The sequence below is a fragment of the Phalacrocorax aristotelis genome, chromosome 8, assembly GCF_949628215.1.
Source record: "Phalacrocorax aristotelis chromosome 8, bGulAri2.1, whole genome shotgun sequence".
Lineage (NCBI taxonomy): Eukaryota > Metazoa > Chordata > Aves > Suliformes > Phalacrocoracidae > Phalacrocorax > Phalacrocorax aristotelis.
Genome location: NC_134283.1, coordinates 26,190,074 through 26,206,141, shown reverse-complemented (window position 1 = coordinate 26,206,141; position 16,068 = coordinate 26,190,074). Strand labels below are relative to the sequence as shown.

Genomic DNA, 16,068 nt, shown 5'->3' with positions numbered 1-16,068 from the left:
GGCTTCTCTGTGGTTTCAAGGATGTCCATTTTCTCCATGGCACAATACCTTTGGCCATTTCAGAAGAATCTAATGATTTTTGTGGTCACAAATGCTCAGTCTGAGACATCTAAAATGGTGCTGATCTCCATAAAGAAACAAACATCTGGCTTGTGCAGATCTAGTGTTAAGTCACTTTGAGAAATGCAGGAGCTTAACCTCCCCCCTTCCTCTCCTCCTGCTCTACACACATACACACACACACAATCCATTGCTTCTGAACATATTGGTATTTTCTAGGCCACACATCACACAATATTCAACCAGGATGACATATATCAAAATAACTCGCTTGACTTAAATATAGCTGCAGGGAGTAACACCACCTGGAGGCATAAATCCAGTGTTGAGTAGAGCTAACCCCATCAGCTTTCAGAATTTACAGTGATGTAACTCTGAATGCATTTACGATAGTGCTATACAAGCCAGGATGGCATTTTTGGTAGAAGTGCGGAAGGAGTGATACATTTGTCAAACAACTTCCAAAAAAGAAATAGAAAAATTTTGAATATTAAAAGTAATCCTAGAGAAAAGAGGCTAACAAAAAAGTAAGTGTATGGTAAGCAAAAGTCATGCAGCGGGCAAAAATTTGCATAAGACTAAGAAATGTATCTATATAGCTATCTGTATCATATTATTTAAATATTGTAACATAATTAAATTAAAAAACAATTTTAATACAACCCTCTGATTTTGAAAGACTTTAGATCGTTTAAATATGATTTGTGCCATCTGAAAAGAAAGTTCTGACAGAAGAGAAGTGAAATAAGGAATGAAGTTTAAGCAGCCGATAACAATATACATTTCTGTATCTGACACAGTAGTTCTAATGAGAATCGGTTCTACGATGCATGTACGTGTTTTTCACTTTCCTCCAAAAAAGTCTACAACTTCTAAATACATATAAATATAAACAGTTTAATATAAATATTTAATATATATACAATAAAATATCTCCTTTTGTAAGACAGCAATAATCAAGATGTAATATTTGATCTGATTCTACTGTCATTCTAGTAATGCACTGAATGACACTTGTATTCTCTTAGCAAGTTAATGCAAAAATTAGGCAGTAGCCAAAGTAATATCCAGAACTCATTAAAAAAGTTAAAGGATGAAATTTCCAACGTATTATTCATAATCACAGCAAGTAAAATACTATGATGTGGTTGAATTGTCTAATAATATTTTCATTCTTTGTACCTGTGACAGAGACATGTGACAAAAGCATTGGACAGGTGAAATTTCCTACTTGGCTGTCCAGTGAAATTAATGTGTGGCCTTATCATTGCTTACGAGCTTTTCAACTGACTTAAAGACATTTAAGTATTCTCTTGACATTTAATTGGCTCTGGACTTCAAGAAGTTCACAGTGAGAATTTAACCTTCTACTACTGGAAGGAGCATACGGTTGTCCAGAAATTACTTGGCTTGGACAAAAAATATTCTCTCCTTCAGCCCATCACTTTTGCAAAAGTTCAAGAGGCTGTGGTCTTGTGTGTAACAGCTGGCAGAAAAAAGAAGATGGGGATTTCACAAGGTCCAGTAAAACATTGCTGAATTGATTCTTTAAGTTCCAGCTACTGAAACACCTTTTCTTAAGACTGGGAAACTGATATCATCATGAAACCTATCAGGCTTTTACATATTAAAAAGTGAAACTCAGTTGACTCTTTTAAAGGTCTTTCATCCTGATTCCCCATCTCTCCATCTCCTTTCCAGGAACTTCCACTGGTGTCATTAGGAGAAAGAAGATGCTAGAAGATCTTCAGGCAAAATGCATTCATCCCTTAATGGTGTAAACTCAGAGTCCCAGCTCTGAATGAGCCTCCATTGAAAATAATATAGCTAACTGATTTACCTTGCACAAACACAGAATATACTTTTTGAATCAGCAACGTATTGTGTAGTGGTATCCTGAATCCTAGTTTTGGGAGACATATGGTCATAGTGGAGAGGTTGAGGCTTAAGGAAATCACTTTGAGGGCACAAAATGAAAACTAAAGGCTTTGGCAGTAAGATGGGACACTTCCAAGGGAGTGGGAAAAGGAGTGATGCCTTTCATTTCTATATAATATTGAAAACAATTTAAGTGGCATTTAAGTCATAAGTAATAACAGGAAATTCAGAATGTGAACTCACAAGAGATTGTGTTATCTTCATATTGATTACACTTTTGCAGAGCATCTACTCCCAGGTCTCTTCAAATCCAGATAAAACCACTGTACACACCACCAAATGATTTCTTTTTTCTTTGAGGCGTTCCTCATTTTCAAGAGCAATGAAAAAGTGTGTATGAACACACAGAAAAAGATTAGCCCCTCCAAAGCCATATGGAAGTTTTGAAATCTTTGTTTACTGTTTTTCTAATTAGATGATTCAACTGTGCTTTGTTAAGAGCTTCAGAAGTTGTGAGTCACTCCTGCACAGGACACGTGTTTACTCATACAGTTGGGATATATATTTAGAATGAAGGTTAAACATGTTCACTTTAGCTTGATGACCATAGGAAGGCTTAAACTGTGCTTCAAATGCTCAGAATGCATTTTTCAGGAACATTAAATCCTGAGCTTTATTAAAAACCTTCTCAGTATTCCTAAGAACTAGAGAAAATTCTAATTTATTGAACAAAACAAGCTCAGGTCAGGAGCTGATCAGACTGCTGAGATAAATCCAGCAGTTGTAAAGACATGTTAACCATGTCTTTTGACTATCACAGCTACCTCATGAACCAGGACTAAGTAATATAGGGATATCTGTAGAACATGTAACAATTCTAGTTAAAAAAAACCAAGGAAATTATTAATGATATACTAGTTTTACTATAAGGCAACCATAGGGTCCAAGTAGTTACTGATCAGCAAAACAGCAACTGAGTACCACACCTAGACACTCTGGAACAGACAGCCTCAGGCAATTGATCCATGTACGGCTATGAAAGCGCCAGTCACTGTGAACTACTGTAATTTTGCTTTTTACAACTACAGCGTTCTGCTAATGATGCTAGACTAACGTACCCTCTCAAAATTAATAACAATAAATATTTTGATTTAACTCCCAGGGAGCTCATTATTGCTAGAATTGTGATTGGATTACAAATTAAGAACAAAATAAGAAATACAGATTTATTTAAACAGCAGGACTTAAGCCTATTTATCATAGGAAAGTCTACATTAACTATTTCCCTTTCTGACCTGCTGGTATTTGAGTACAAGGCTTATCTAAATAGCATGTTTTGGTGGCTTAAATTAATTCCATCTTTTTTGGTAATGCGCTTGTTCCTCCTGCATGTCTTGTGTAAGTGTGTGCTATAATTATTAGAATAAAGAAGACTTTTCCTATGGTTTTGAATGAAAATAATTTAGATGCCTGTATATTGTACACTATTATTACTAAAAAAAGTCATGTGGGCTAATCACTATGGCTGCATCCTATGAAATATTTTGATTGAAGAACCGCAACAAATACATTCATAAGAATTTTGTGCTGCTGCTTTTGTAAAAGTAGAGACCAAAAGGGAGAACAGTAAGCTGTCCTGTGGTTACCAGCTATAGTCTGTGCTGCTATGAAGGGTTTACTGAGAGCTGCACAGTGTCATGGCAGCTCCCCCCATGCCAATTAATAGCTCAAAGCTGCTCATATCCTCCCTACCTCCCTACCGTTGTACTAAATCAATTTTCCTAGGGTCTTCTCTGGCTTTTTACCATTGCCTTTAAATCAATGTGGTGCCTACAGAGTGGAAAAAAGACCAAAATCAGCCCTTTCAGATTTTAGAGCGAAGCATAGCATCTAGTCCTTCTTCCCATACAGAATTATGTGTAGGGGTCCAGTATAGGACTCTCTCTTCATTTAGAGAAGAAACATTTAGGTTTAACTAAATTTTTATTACACAGACAGATGAAAACCATATTTTCCCTAAACTTTAAGTTGGCTCAGATATGATTTCAAATCCAACAATTTCTATTGGGACCCCAATCACCAAGAGGTAAGTTTATCATATATTTATAGATAATGTTCTCATAAAACTGAATTTTAAAACCTGATTAACATAATACTGTCAGGTTTATTTTCCATCACTTTAAATGTAAGCACTCTGTGGAAGTAATGAATTGCCTGAGATGGACCAACATTCTACTTAAGGACAGTCACACTCAATTTTGATAAATATCACACAGGAGAGCTGAACAAATAGCTTTTCCTGATAGCATAAAACAAGTATAATTCTGTTCAATACTGAAGTAATGTTGATAATCTCTTTGGGATGACCTAATGGGCATTTGACCCAACTATAACAGCAAATTTCATTTAGGAAGATTGATCAAACCCACTCTTGTTCTTCTTAGTTCTGTATTAAACAACCTTTCTACTACAAAATCCCTCTCAAAAGGATAAACCACATTTACAGTTATTCTAAGTTAAAAGGTCACAGACCACATGATAGCCTTTAGTTTTAGAGAGGGGAGGTACACACTGCAAAAGTGATAGTCTTAAAAAACCTGTAGCTGCACTTGATTTCATGTTAATGAATCTCAGCACCAGGTACAACTAACCTGTGCTGTGCAAGCCCACCCTCTCTCCACCGTGGCACTCCAAATCTGCCATGGTGGCATCCCAGGGCTCATCTCTATTCCCCACGTGAAGGCAACCCAGCACAAAAGGCAATGGCATGCTCGTTTATGTGAGGAATTTATTTCTTCCTTCATTTTTCATTGCTTTTCAATTCTTTTAAACTCCCACTCTAGATATAGCGGTTTACTGTGAGACCTCACCAAACATTGCGGTGAATCTGATTCCTTCCCACCACTCTCTGATCCTTTATTTTTTTCGGGATTGTGTATTTGAAAAAAGAACAGTATCTTGATTATTTAGCTTATTTTTGATCACCCGTAGTTCTAGGATCCCGATAGTTCCCAGAGAAAATTATGCTATTACCTAAATGACTTCACTGTTTATTTTTTTCCTTAATGTCTAACATCATTTCCTCTTTTTCAGCTTCAATATGTTACTCTCTGCAATTCCTCCTCTTTGCTTTTTGTAAATTATTATCCTCTCATAGCGTTAATAGGTGTCCTCTAGTGTGATTCAGAATGTTTTCACATTCATTTTGAAAGTTTTATTTTCTAGGCATAAATAACTGTAAATGTAGTTATTTGTCCATGTTTATGGATGGGTACAACAGATGCTATTCCCTAGCAATGTCTGACTAAGTGACTATGCCTGCATATGAAGGAGGCAAACATCTAAATAACATAATTTATATCAATAATTATTGATAAGAGCTGCAAATGTGCCAATGCATAACATATTGCTGCATGTTTCTTTTAAAGAAAAATCAATTTAATCTTGGCCACAATGCTATTTTTAAAATACAGAACATACTCAATCACTATAATTTTTCCCTGTGGGCTACCTACTCCATTTTATTATATTCTTGTTAATGATAAATAATTCCTCCTTTGTTTAATGGCAAAATGCTCAGAGCTGCTTTCTTAATTTCAGATATAACCTGACTGGGCTATCTGATGAATAACAGTTTTCATTCCCATACTCTTTATGGAACATATGTGTTTTTTAGTTTTCCTTTTGAAGTTATACCTCAAAAGAAGAGTCAAAAAAAGGAAAGGGAGGACTTACTATTAATCTACCACTGATTCCGTGCATGTTGAAAGAGTGATTCAAAATTCAGCATCTCTAAATTTTTCATTATCTTAATGCTCCACATTTTAACGTGGCTTTCCAGTTAATATATAGTGTATCTCCAACAATGTATCTTTGTAATGACATGTGTCCAGAAGCTCGTTCCTGGCTTCATGGAGCCTCATCTGCCTCACCAGGCTACTTCTACCAAACAATGAAACTGGTCACCACACTAATAAGAAGTTTGCAAACTTGGTGTTTATTTCAAAAAGGAGGAAATTACTCCCGTAAGTGAGTAAAGGAAGATCAAGATCAAACCTCTTTCACAATTCATTACAATTTCTCAGTAAACAGACCTTTTTGTCACTGAGTAGTTCATGCATACACATGAACACAAGGAAGGAGAAACAAATAAATTGACTGAAGAAACTCTATCTTCTACCTTTTCTTCCATAGGTGAGAAAGAGAGAAATTGGTTCTCTTTTCTGTTTCTGTTCATGCACAGAATTCTCTTTTCTGGAGGTGTATATGTTTGAAAAACCGCAATACAGAAGGAGAGGTCACACAGGGATAAACAGAGAGTTTTCTGCAATATGTCCCTTTCTGTAGAAGAAAGTAACTGTACCAAGCACTGGTTTACTTCATTTACTGTTTGTCAAAAGGCATAGAAAGAACAGGACAGACAATTTTGGATAATTGGAAGAGTGCTATAGGGTAATCAGTAATATACAGATTTACATTGTGCCTAACAGTATAAAATTTATCAACGTAACATATATGTGTGAGGGTCTCTGGTCTCTCAGATTCTCTGATAGATACATCACAGCAAATATGGAGCAAATGAGTTTTAGACCTAATTCTATATATCTAAAAATGCTGTTATATTGGTAGTTTTCTTCACTTTCTCTTTAGACTAAATAAAAATCAAGTTCTGATTGAAATATTTAATAAGAAGCCGTCACTGATGTTGGGATGGAAAACGAAACCACTGCTCTTCCATATACATTTTAAAATTTCCAGCAACATGTTATGCTATAATGAAAGGCTGTTGAACTTCCAACTCCAAAAACTGTGTTATATTTGATATATTGATTTGGATTTCCCATTGGATATTTTTATTTATGGAATATTTCAGAATACATTTCCTCATTATACAAAGTGTCTAAATCAAATGTGTCAAAACTGAGTCATCTTGAGATTCTTAGCTTATATTTAGATACGTCAGCAAGAAGGTTTTGCAGAGGTGAATTTCAAAAATTCCTGAGCAAACCCTATATTATAAATTGGTACCAGAATTGAAACTATTAGCCTAGAAGTTTGTCCCTCACTTTTGAAATCTATAAAGCATTATTCAACAGTCAAAAGAGTAAAGCTACTTCTTACTACATCTGATTTTAAACATTAATTTACTTCCCACAATTTCATTAGATGTGGAATTTTTTAAAATCTTGGTACTCTTAGTTCCTAGTATTCAAAGCTACCAAATATAACAGAAAAATTAAATTTACTCTGCTGAACTATAATAACTGTGAAAATAAAATGTACTAAGCAATAGGGAAATTGTGATATTTGAGGTTCTTGGCTATAGGCAAGAACATGCAACACAATTCAAAAAAGGAGGGATCCAAAGGTTATTCAAACTTCTCTAACCCTTGGTTAGAGAAACTACTCTGATCCTGCCTTCCCTCCACCCCATATTTCCCATGCTCTACTTATTTTCCTTTTAACCTACAATGATGTAAATGGCTATCAAAGTTTGCGAAGAGACTCATTTCCTCCTACAGAAGCAGTTACATTAAACAATCTTACTGTCAAGTGTAAATTTTAAATGGACTGGATGATCCTTTCCTGAGGTACACTGGCCCGTTCTCACAGTGCACCCTTGAAATCTGGCTTCAGAAACATATCTATCAATACATATACATAAGATTCTTTACAGATGTGCTCAGTTCTCTAAACTGCAATCCAGAGAATGAGAGAAAATCCTTTCCCTGTGTCTCCTTTTGTTTGCTTTTCTAGTAATTGTTAAACAAATCATAACAGCTACAAAACTCATCTAAGAAATCATCATGTGCTCAGATTTTTCTTGTAGACAGGTACCAGACTCTACACAATTTACAGAGTTTCATTTATTTATTGCCTTCTCTGCTATGTTTATTTACTGTGATATAGTAGCTGACTGAATTGTACAGTTGCATTAATCAAAGATAAAGGAGCATTTATTTCTACACTAGTCCAAGGGATTACAAGTAGGCAGGCAAAACTACTGGTAGATAAAAGAAGTTATTCTATTTTTTGTTGTGCATTATCTGAAATTGCACACAAAAATTTACAGACCAACCAATTTCTAAATGTGTTAATTGATACTTTATAAACAGAATTTTATCTTTAGCCATTCCTTGAAGTCAGTGAAGTCAAACCATTGAAGAAGCTGGCTCACAATTCAAGAACTGTTGCAAGATGGTAGCCTCAAACCACAGAATAAGCTTATTCTTAATTACCTTCCATTTCATCCGCAGGAGCTGGTATAAAAATTCTTAATGTAATACCCTGTTCTTCAGATAACACAGTTCCTCTGAGAGCTATTATATGAAAACAGGTTGAACTATACTTTGCAGGGTGGGTTGCTTTATTTTACTTTACCTGAATATTAAAAAAAAAAAATACACACACAAAAAAAAAACACCCACATCTGAAGGAAGTGAAACCAACAACAAGTTTTTAAGACCCAATTTTAGGGTCATGTCAGAGTAGAACAAATCAAAGAGTGGAACGTGGAGACGCTGATAAAGACTAGACTTTGTAACGTTTTTATAAAGTTCTAATTGCTATGTGTTTTTAAACTTTTTTATGGATTCAGCACCAAGAGTAGAAGACAGACATTTTTACCAAGCTGTGAAAGCAAAATGTTACAGAAACAAATCCTGACATACATAAGTAGGAACAAAGACCCAACTTATAAACTTCTCTGAGACTTTTACAACTAAGGTTGATTGATGCTTTCACTTTTAAAACCAAATCCTCTTATGAAGATAATCATAGATAGATGTGCTGTTTAGGCCCGATTCATAAACTTGTCATTTGTCAGGTCACAGGTCATATTTTATTATCTTTTATTCTTCATACATTTAAAGTTTCAATACATATTCAGAGGTCTTCTTGAATTGTGAACCATTTTCTTCTTCTTTTAAGTGTGAGAGAAAACAGTATGTGAAAGACAGATAGGGCATGCCATTTTTGAAAAAATTAATGTTACATATCAGCATTATATTATGTGTATATAAAAACAGAATTAAAACAAGTATATCATGGAAGAATAACATTTTTAAAACTGATTTTTATCTAACATGTAATCTTGAAAATTATAATACAACACACCTCCCAGTCCTGGTCTCAAGCGGTTATCATAACCATCCAGCAGGCGATCCAATATTCTGGTAAATACTGTGGTGTTGTCTTTAAGTTCATCTTGTGATGAGGTTTGTCCATAGCTGAAATGCAGAACAGTTAACACTGAAAAAACGATGATCTACTAATAACCTTACAAAACAATAATTCCAAAATCTCTTTAACCCTCCTTATACTGGTTTGTGGTCACAAAATCTCCTCCATAAAACAAGATTGTAGTGCTTTATAGGGTTCTTTCACTTAAAGAGTTTCTTCTCAGATTGTACATTTTTTTTGTAAAATCATAGAAAAACAATAACTCTCAATAAACAGTGAGCAAATAGAACGACAGTTCCTTAACTGTCATTATTCATTAATGGTTATAATATTTTAATATATGTTCCTCAGTAAAAGGCTCATTTGTCAGCAAAATATAGTGTTTAATTCATAATAGCTATAAAGGGTTTGCACAGAAAGAAAGATAACGATACTTGAGAGCACTGACACAAGTACTGAAAATAAGTGCTAAAACAAAAAAATACAGAGATGTCTTCTTTATGAATATAGAAGTAAATCAAGTGAGAGTGCATTTTTACAGTTGGTATATAATTTTTCTTTGTTCCCCATTTTCCTTTAGCAATTAGACTTGGAGGAATACCTCCAACTTTTCCCACAAATATGTAACAAAACCATCTGTTGATATGGAAATTTCTCACATCTGTAAAGCTTTGCTTACAGATCCCTAATGTGTATCTCTAACTCAGCCAAAGGTCCTGAAATTTTTCTTGAACAAGGATGAAATTAAGCTCTTTGAACACAGCTACCAAAATCTTACTCCCATCCACGTAGATCAGAACGAAATCCTTGGGCTTATGTTTTTGTCAGCTGTAGATGACATCAGAATCAACGTTTTTCTTAAACCTGAAACCTTTACAAAATACCCTGTCATAGACGATTCCCTTAATCATAGGATACAGTTGTCTTAAAGCCAAACCCAGTATCAGTTTTGTATTCATTGCTGGGAAGGCTTCCATTATAAACATGTGTAGTCATCATGACTAAAAGCAAAAACACTGCTTTCCAACACGTCATTTTGCCACACACATTGCTACTGAACTTGATAAAGAGTGCAGTGCCAAAAACTTTTGTCAGGATCAGGGCTAGTCACAAGAGTGTTTCTTCCATTGGGCAGCTTGTCAGCCATACAGCCACAGCGCTATGTGGGATGCGGTGCCCTGCCAGTTGTTCCTGCTCTAACCAGCAAGGACTGTCTTATGAGGAATATGCTGTTACCTGAAATGATCTGTTCTATTAAAATACCTACAAAATTATTTTCTGTAAGCTGCATTAGTCAAACATCCTTTGTACATCCCACACGTATATCCCACTTGGGTCAAATACAGAGAGAAGGAGGAAAGATAGCCTGAATGTAGGGACTCGGCAAATGCTTCAAAGTTATTTTGCAGTACGGGTTTGAATAAGTAACACTACAAATTTAAATTAGTTTCAGAACTGACACTCATAGAAGTTTTGCTAACTTTTTTTTTATTTCAATAGGATGTGACTCTTTGGAGAACAATGTTCAGGGTTTTTTAATGCATATAAATCACTGTTTCTAATGAAGAAGAGAAAATCTTTAATAGTTCTAAAAAAGACTATGAATTTCCTCTAGCCGTATCATATAATTTCCGTTAAAAAAACAATTGGTTGTTTTATATTTATTTTTCATACCTACAGATGCATTTTAAGTCGCAAACGCTATATTTTTTTCTTTTATGGTTTCTATATGTTACCAGATGACAAGTTCTCCTGCTGTCTCCAGTGAGCATTATCTTTCAAAGGATCGTTCCTCACACACCTTATGTAGAATTGCAACACAGGACTTTTCACTGGATTAAATTTTATGTTAACGCTCATTGTCGGTAAACAAGCTGCTGTACATACATATCTCAAGGGTAGCAGAAGGTCGTCAGCATTAAGGTGGCAGAAGGATATAAAAGCACTTCACAAATTTCAGCAGTAAATAAATGAGTATTTTTGCAGAAGAGGTGTCAGAAAGATGGACTAGTGGCAGTGCAGTCAGAAAGGATGCCATGCAATACACTGCTTCCACTCTGGGTGTTGCATTTGTCAGTACCCTTACCTGTTCTTCCCACCATTTTATCAGAGGTAAAAAGCACCATTAGGCTGTTTTTAACTGCCATACGGTCACAACAGGAAGGATGTGAACATTTGTGTACATACAAAGTATACTGTAACTCCAGAGGGACTGTGATTTTTCATTCAAAGCACACATATTAAAATAGTCTTAATGTTGGGGGTTTATGACAAGAAGAATAATACAGAAAGACTGTCTTTCTGTATCACAGACACTTTATCTAATTCATCAATTGTTTTTTTATCATAAAGGAAGGAAAAGGAAGGGAAGTTGCTATGACAGAATGGCTTTAGAAACAGATATATTTCATGTAAGGTGTGTACATTTTGAGGAAAAAGTGACCGTGTGCGATTGTGTTTTCATATTAAACCACAGTATAATAAAAACTGTGCACTAACTCCATCTACAGGTCATTATAATAGTGACACACCATCTAATTTTTAAACACTAGTCTAAATGCATTTTAATTCTCACTTCAAGAACGCACATGCAAGTATTATAGACATAATGAATATATGTACACATATACATGTACATGTATCTATATAATAAACATGTCTTCACAAAATTCTCTAGCTAGGCCAGATGAAGTACTTCATGAATACTTCAAATCTCACCTTTCCTAATATATTATCAAAATAAAGGTATTTCTTATAAAATGTCATGTTTACTTGATAAAGCAATTATAACATGGATCACCCGCTTCTATTCCTTTTTTGTTTGCTTGTTTGAGGAAACACTTGTGCAGATGAACCTTTGCCCACTCCACTCTATTCAAAACCTTCAAGGTAGCCAGAAAATAAGTTTATCTACAGCTGTGAATGCATAAGGACACATTATGGAGATCAAGGGTCAAATACATCTTTTAGGGATCACTACTGACAGTACGGAATTTCTACTGCTTTTTGGTCATTAGGTAACATTATTGATGGGACATTAATATTTCTAAAATACAGAAATATATCTGTGAGTCTTCTCAAACACCTTTACTGAATTTTGAACTGCAGAGAGTTATTCTAGTATACTCTAAACTGCTTTATAATCTCTAGTTAACTTATTAGTTGTTAGATGAGTTGTTGTATGATTAGAGATTGTTCTTAATACTAATGCTATTTTTAGATTATCATTTCAACATATATTCCATAAACATTCAGCGCAGCATGGTCTTTCAAACATAAACTGTTACGGGGTTTGAGCTTACAAATTCTTCATCCAAGCAGTCTTCCTTTGCCAGGAAGGTCTACCTCAGATTTGCAAAACTAAGTTAAGACACAATCCTGACCAACCAAGAAGTAAAAGTTTTGCCTCTGATTGCAGGGACAATAAAGTTACTAAGTAGCACTTAAGTGAGATTTAAAAAAAACCTAATTACACTTTTTTTTTCTCCTAAGGAACTTGTATTTCTGAGCAGTCATTATATAAGGGTAGAAAGGATTGCACAGGTGTTTAAGAGGTAGTTTAGTTTCAATTTGTTTCAGAAAGCTTTTGCTTTTTTTTTCTTCACAATATTGAAAAAAAAGATGTTATGCAAATAAATTGTTGCTTTCTTTCAGTCTTCCCTTAGTTAGATTTAGCTGGGATTTGAACAGGGATTAACTTCCCCCAGTACACTTAGTAGTAGTGCAGCCCATGCAGTATTTGCCTTATGCTGCTATATTCAGTTAAAGGTTCCTAAAATATGTTGGTGCATTAAAAAAAGCTCCCCACCTTCTTTCAGTCAACGCATTCAAAAGGAGGCTCCAGGCCCAGAGGCAGTCACAAAGCACCAGGAGTCTCTTCATGGTGGGCTCTGAAACTAGAAGAAAAATTATCATCAACATCCCCTACATTAAAACAGGTACTTGAAAAAAAAATGTCCAATTTTGGAAACTTTTGCAGAATAATTTGATGTCAGGCAATGACCTCACAATACTACAGCTCATGTCATTCAGAATAAGGGAGCACGGCCTTGGCTGTTCTTCTGTTTACCTTCTACTTTTAGACACAGAGGTTTAGGGTGGGATTTATTTTCCGGTAAGGGTGTATTCTTGTTTGCATTGTTCTTGAACTTTAACAAAAACAATTATGAGTTAAAGCTGCTGTCCCCAAACTCTGTGGCAATTCTTACTCAGTTTCCTCCTGTGCTGAAAATGTGACAAGGTGCCTCCATAACTTTTCCAGCTAGCCAAGTGTAATTATTTTTTGTTTGACTTGAACCAGCCTGAGTCCTTCCAAACCTCCTGGAAGGTGTCAGTGTGCAGTAGCGTGACCGAGGAGAGCGGTGCTTCCCTCACAGCCACTGCTTTGCTTTGATGTGAGGGAAGCAACTTTCTTCTGCAGATATTGCTATTCTCCTCTTCACTGAAATGTTAGCATCAGAGAAGGAGTACAGTGATCAGATTCTGACTCTCTGATCTGCTGCTACGTATGCACGCTAATATTTTTGTTGGTCTAAGGGGCACAATTCATAACCAAACCATGTGCTGACAGCCTACACACCATCTCCTAAATCTCTACCGGTCTCTGACTACTGCTAGGAAATGTTTTTGCATCAGCAGCCTTCTCCTCCTCTCCAAATGTCTCCTGTCCTCTCTCCAGAATTCACTGAGTTACTCTCGGTTTACCTTTGAGTAAAAAGTAACACAACTCAGAAGGTTTCTTTCACTTTCTAATAAACCCTAAAATACAAAGTTAGCCGATATTTGTGGAACCGGTGTTCCAGATTCAACTGATTGCCCAGGAGATGCTGCAGGTCCCTTTACATATCTGTATCCTGTGTGCTGGAATCCAGTCGATTTACTACAGTAAATAAGGGCAACAAAACACTAAGCCTCTATTTCCCCCCAGTAGCGAATTGGAGGTTTTTTAAATGCCTGCGAAAATGAAGCCCTGCACATGGAAATGTTGTTGTACCTTTAAATAAAGCTACCCGAATTCACTGCACACTCTCAGGGACAATTTAAATCAATAAAATATCATTACAAAGCGGTATGTAAGCAGTGAGATATAATTAGTGCGTTTATAGGCAAATGATCGACAGATAAGAATTGAGTGGGGCTGAGCTGATCTAACTGGGTAGGAAGAAGCTGGATGTGGCAGGAACGCGTGGATAAAGATCTTCAGGGACGAGACTGCATCTTAACTTGCCCTGTGATCAGCCCCCTTACAAAAGGAAAGGCAACATCTGTGGCTTCAAAAATCGCCTTCTCCCCGTCCTGCCAACTTCTGCCTTGGCAAAAGGCTCCTCGGGATAAAGAACGGAAAGTGAATTATTCTGAACTATCTTGATCTGTTGAGCTCCACACCCGCCCCCCCCTCCCAACACCACCCCCCGCTTCAGTAAACCCACACAGGCACTGTAAATCCTGGAGAAGGAAAGTTTCTCGCAGCTGGAAAAAGCAAATGTTAACACAGACTTTCAAGGAGTGTTAAAGACGAGCAGCCCCCAGACCCTGGCCTCCCCCCGCCCGTCTGTGAAACCAGCTCTGATTTTCCCGTTCAAAATGGGAGAAAGAGCCACGCTGCCGGGAGAAATCCGGCAGCTCCCACTGGAAAAAGAAAAAAAAGGCGGGGGGGGGGGAGGGAAGGGGGGCATTTTGATGCATTTTTGATCCCCGGTGAGAGGTTTGCCCACCTCTGAGGCGCAAATGGAGACTTGTTTTCCTGCCGGCATTTCAACTTTGTATTTCCCCCTCACTCTGAGAAAGCCACCCCTCCCACCGCCTCCTTCGGAAAAAAAAATATATACATATATATAAAGCAAGCCCCAAACCCCCCCAAAAACCTTTTCCAAGAGACCGGTGGAAATCAGACCGCGCTAAAAAAATAAATAAATAAGGTAAATTATAATGCCCATCGATCGCTGCGGATTTTCAAGCAGGAGGGATAGGAAAAAAAAAATCCCCCGGACCCGGCGGTACCTGCGGAGAGAGGGGCGAGGAGCCGCCTGCGCGGCGGGACGCGGTGCCCGCAGCCGGGAGCGCCGAGGGATGCGGGTGGGTGCGGGTGTGGGTGGGTGCGTGCGGGTGGGAGCGAGCGAAGAGCCGCCCTCAGCGGGAGCCCCCCGGGCGCGGGTCGGCGGCGCGGCGGGCGGCTCTGCCGGGGCTGCGCTCCCGCCCGCGGGGCTGCGCGGGGCTGCGCGGGCGCTGCGCGGGGGCTGCGCGGCTCCGCTCCCCCGCTCACTCCGCCCCGGCCATCGCCGGCCCCGCCGCTGCTCCGCTCCGCCGGCTTCAGCACCCAAAATTTCTCTTCCCAGTATTCCGACCGCCGCTATACAACAAAAGCTTTCTCTTTACCAAGACAGTAGTAATACGTCCCAGGGTAAACCGGATGTGAAATAGGCTGTGACTTCATGCCAGAGAGATTTTATTTTAGAAAGGAAGGTGGTACCAAGCTCTCATCTAGAGACCAATCCGCCCATTTTTTATATGCAGCACAATTTAACTTCCAGTGCTCTCGCCCTAATCCCTTTCTCTCTGGCTGCAGACTCAAATCCTTCCACAATCTGCAGCATTATTATTTGGGGGGAGGCTGCGCGGGAGGGGGGGGGGGGGGCTGCACCCAGAATCTTTGGACACTTGCAGTTTACAAAACAGCCTGCTTTGAGGGTCGTACATTAAAAATATAACCGATCGGCGTTAGCCGCCAACCTTTGATCAAATATTTAACCGCGGCATACATATGAATGAAGGCTAGCGAGAAATGCAGCGGATGCAGCACGACGCGTGGGTGCCTGTAGGCTGGCTGTACCTATAGGGACCAGGCGGTAGCCTATGGATGTAGCCAGACGGGGACAGAGACGCTGTGCAATCCTAATTAAGCCCAGGTAGCACGCATTTGGGGCGAGAGCCGCAGGACGGGAGCGGCGG

At 37.8% G+C, this 16,068-nt stretch overlaps 1 protein-coding gene across 2 annotated transcripts in view; it reads right to left on the bottom strand.

The window, feature by feature from the left end:
• The window catches only part of GABRA1 (gamma-aminobutyric acid type A receptor subunit alpha1), a 43,357-nt gene extending 27,793 nt beyond the window's left edge, over positions 1 to 15,564 (bottom strand). The window contains exons 1-3 of one of the 2 annotated variants that reach the window (XM_075102113.1): positions 15,496 to 15,564; positions 12,929 to 13,016; positions 9,055 to 9,167 (exon numbers count right to left, since the gene is read on the bottom strand). In XM_075102113.1, coding sequence (XP_074958214.1) covers positions 9,055 to 9,167; positions 12,929 to 13,016; positions 15,496 to 15,553 — 259 coding nt within the window. In that variant the 5' untranslated portion in view covers positions 15,554 to 15,564. The other variant, XM_075102114.1, reaches the window with a different exon arrangement.
• Positions 15,565 to 16,068: the final 504 nt, after the last annotated feature.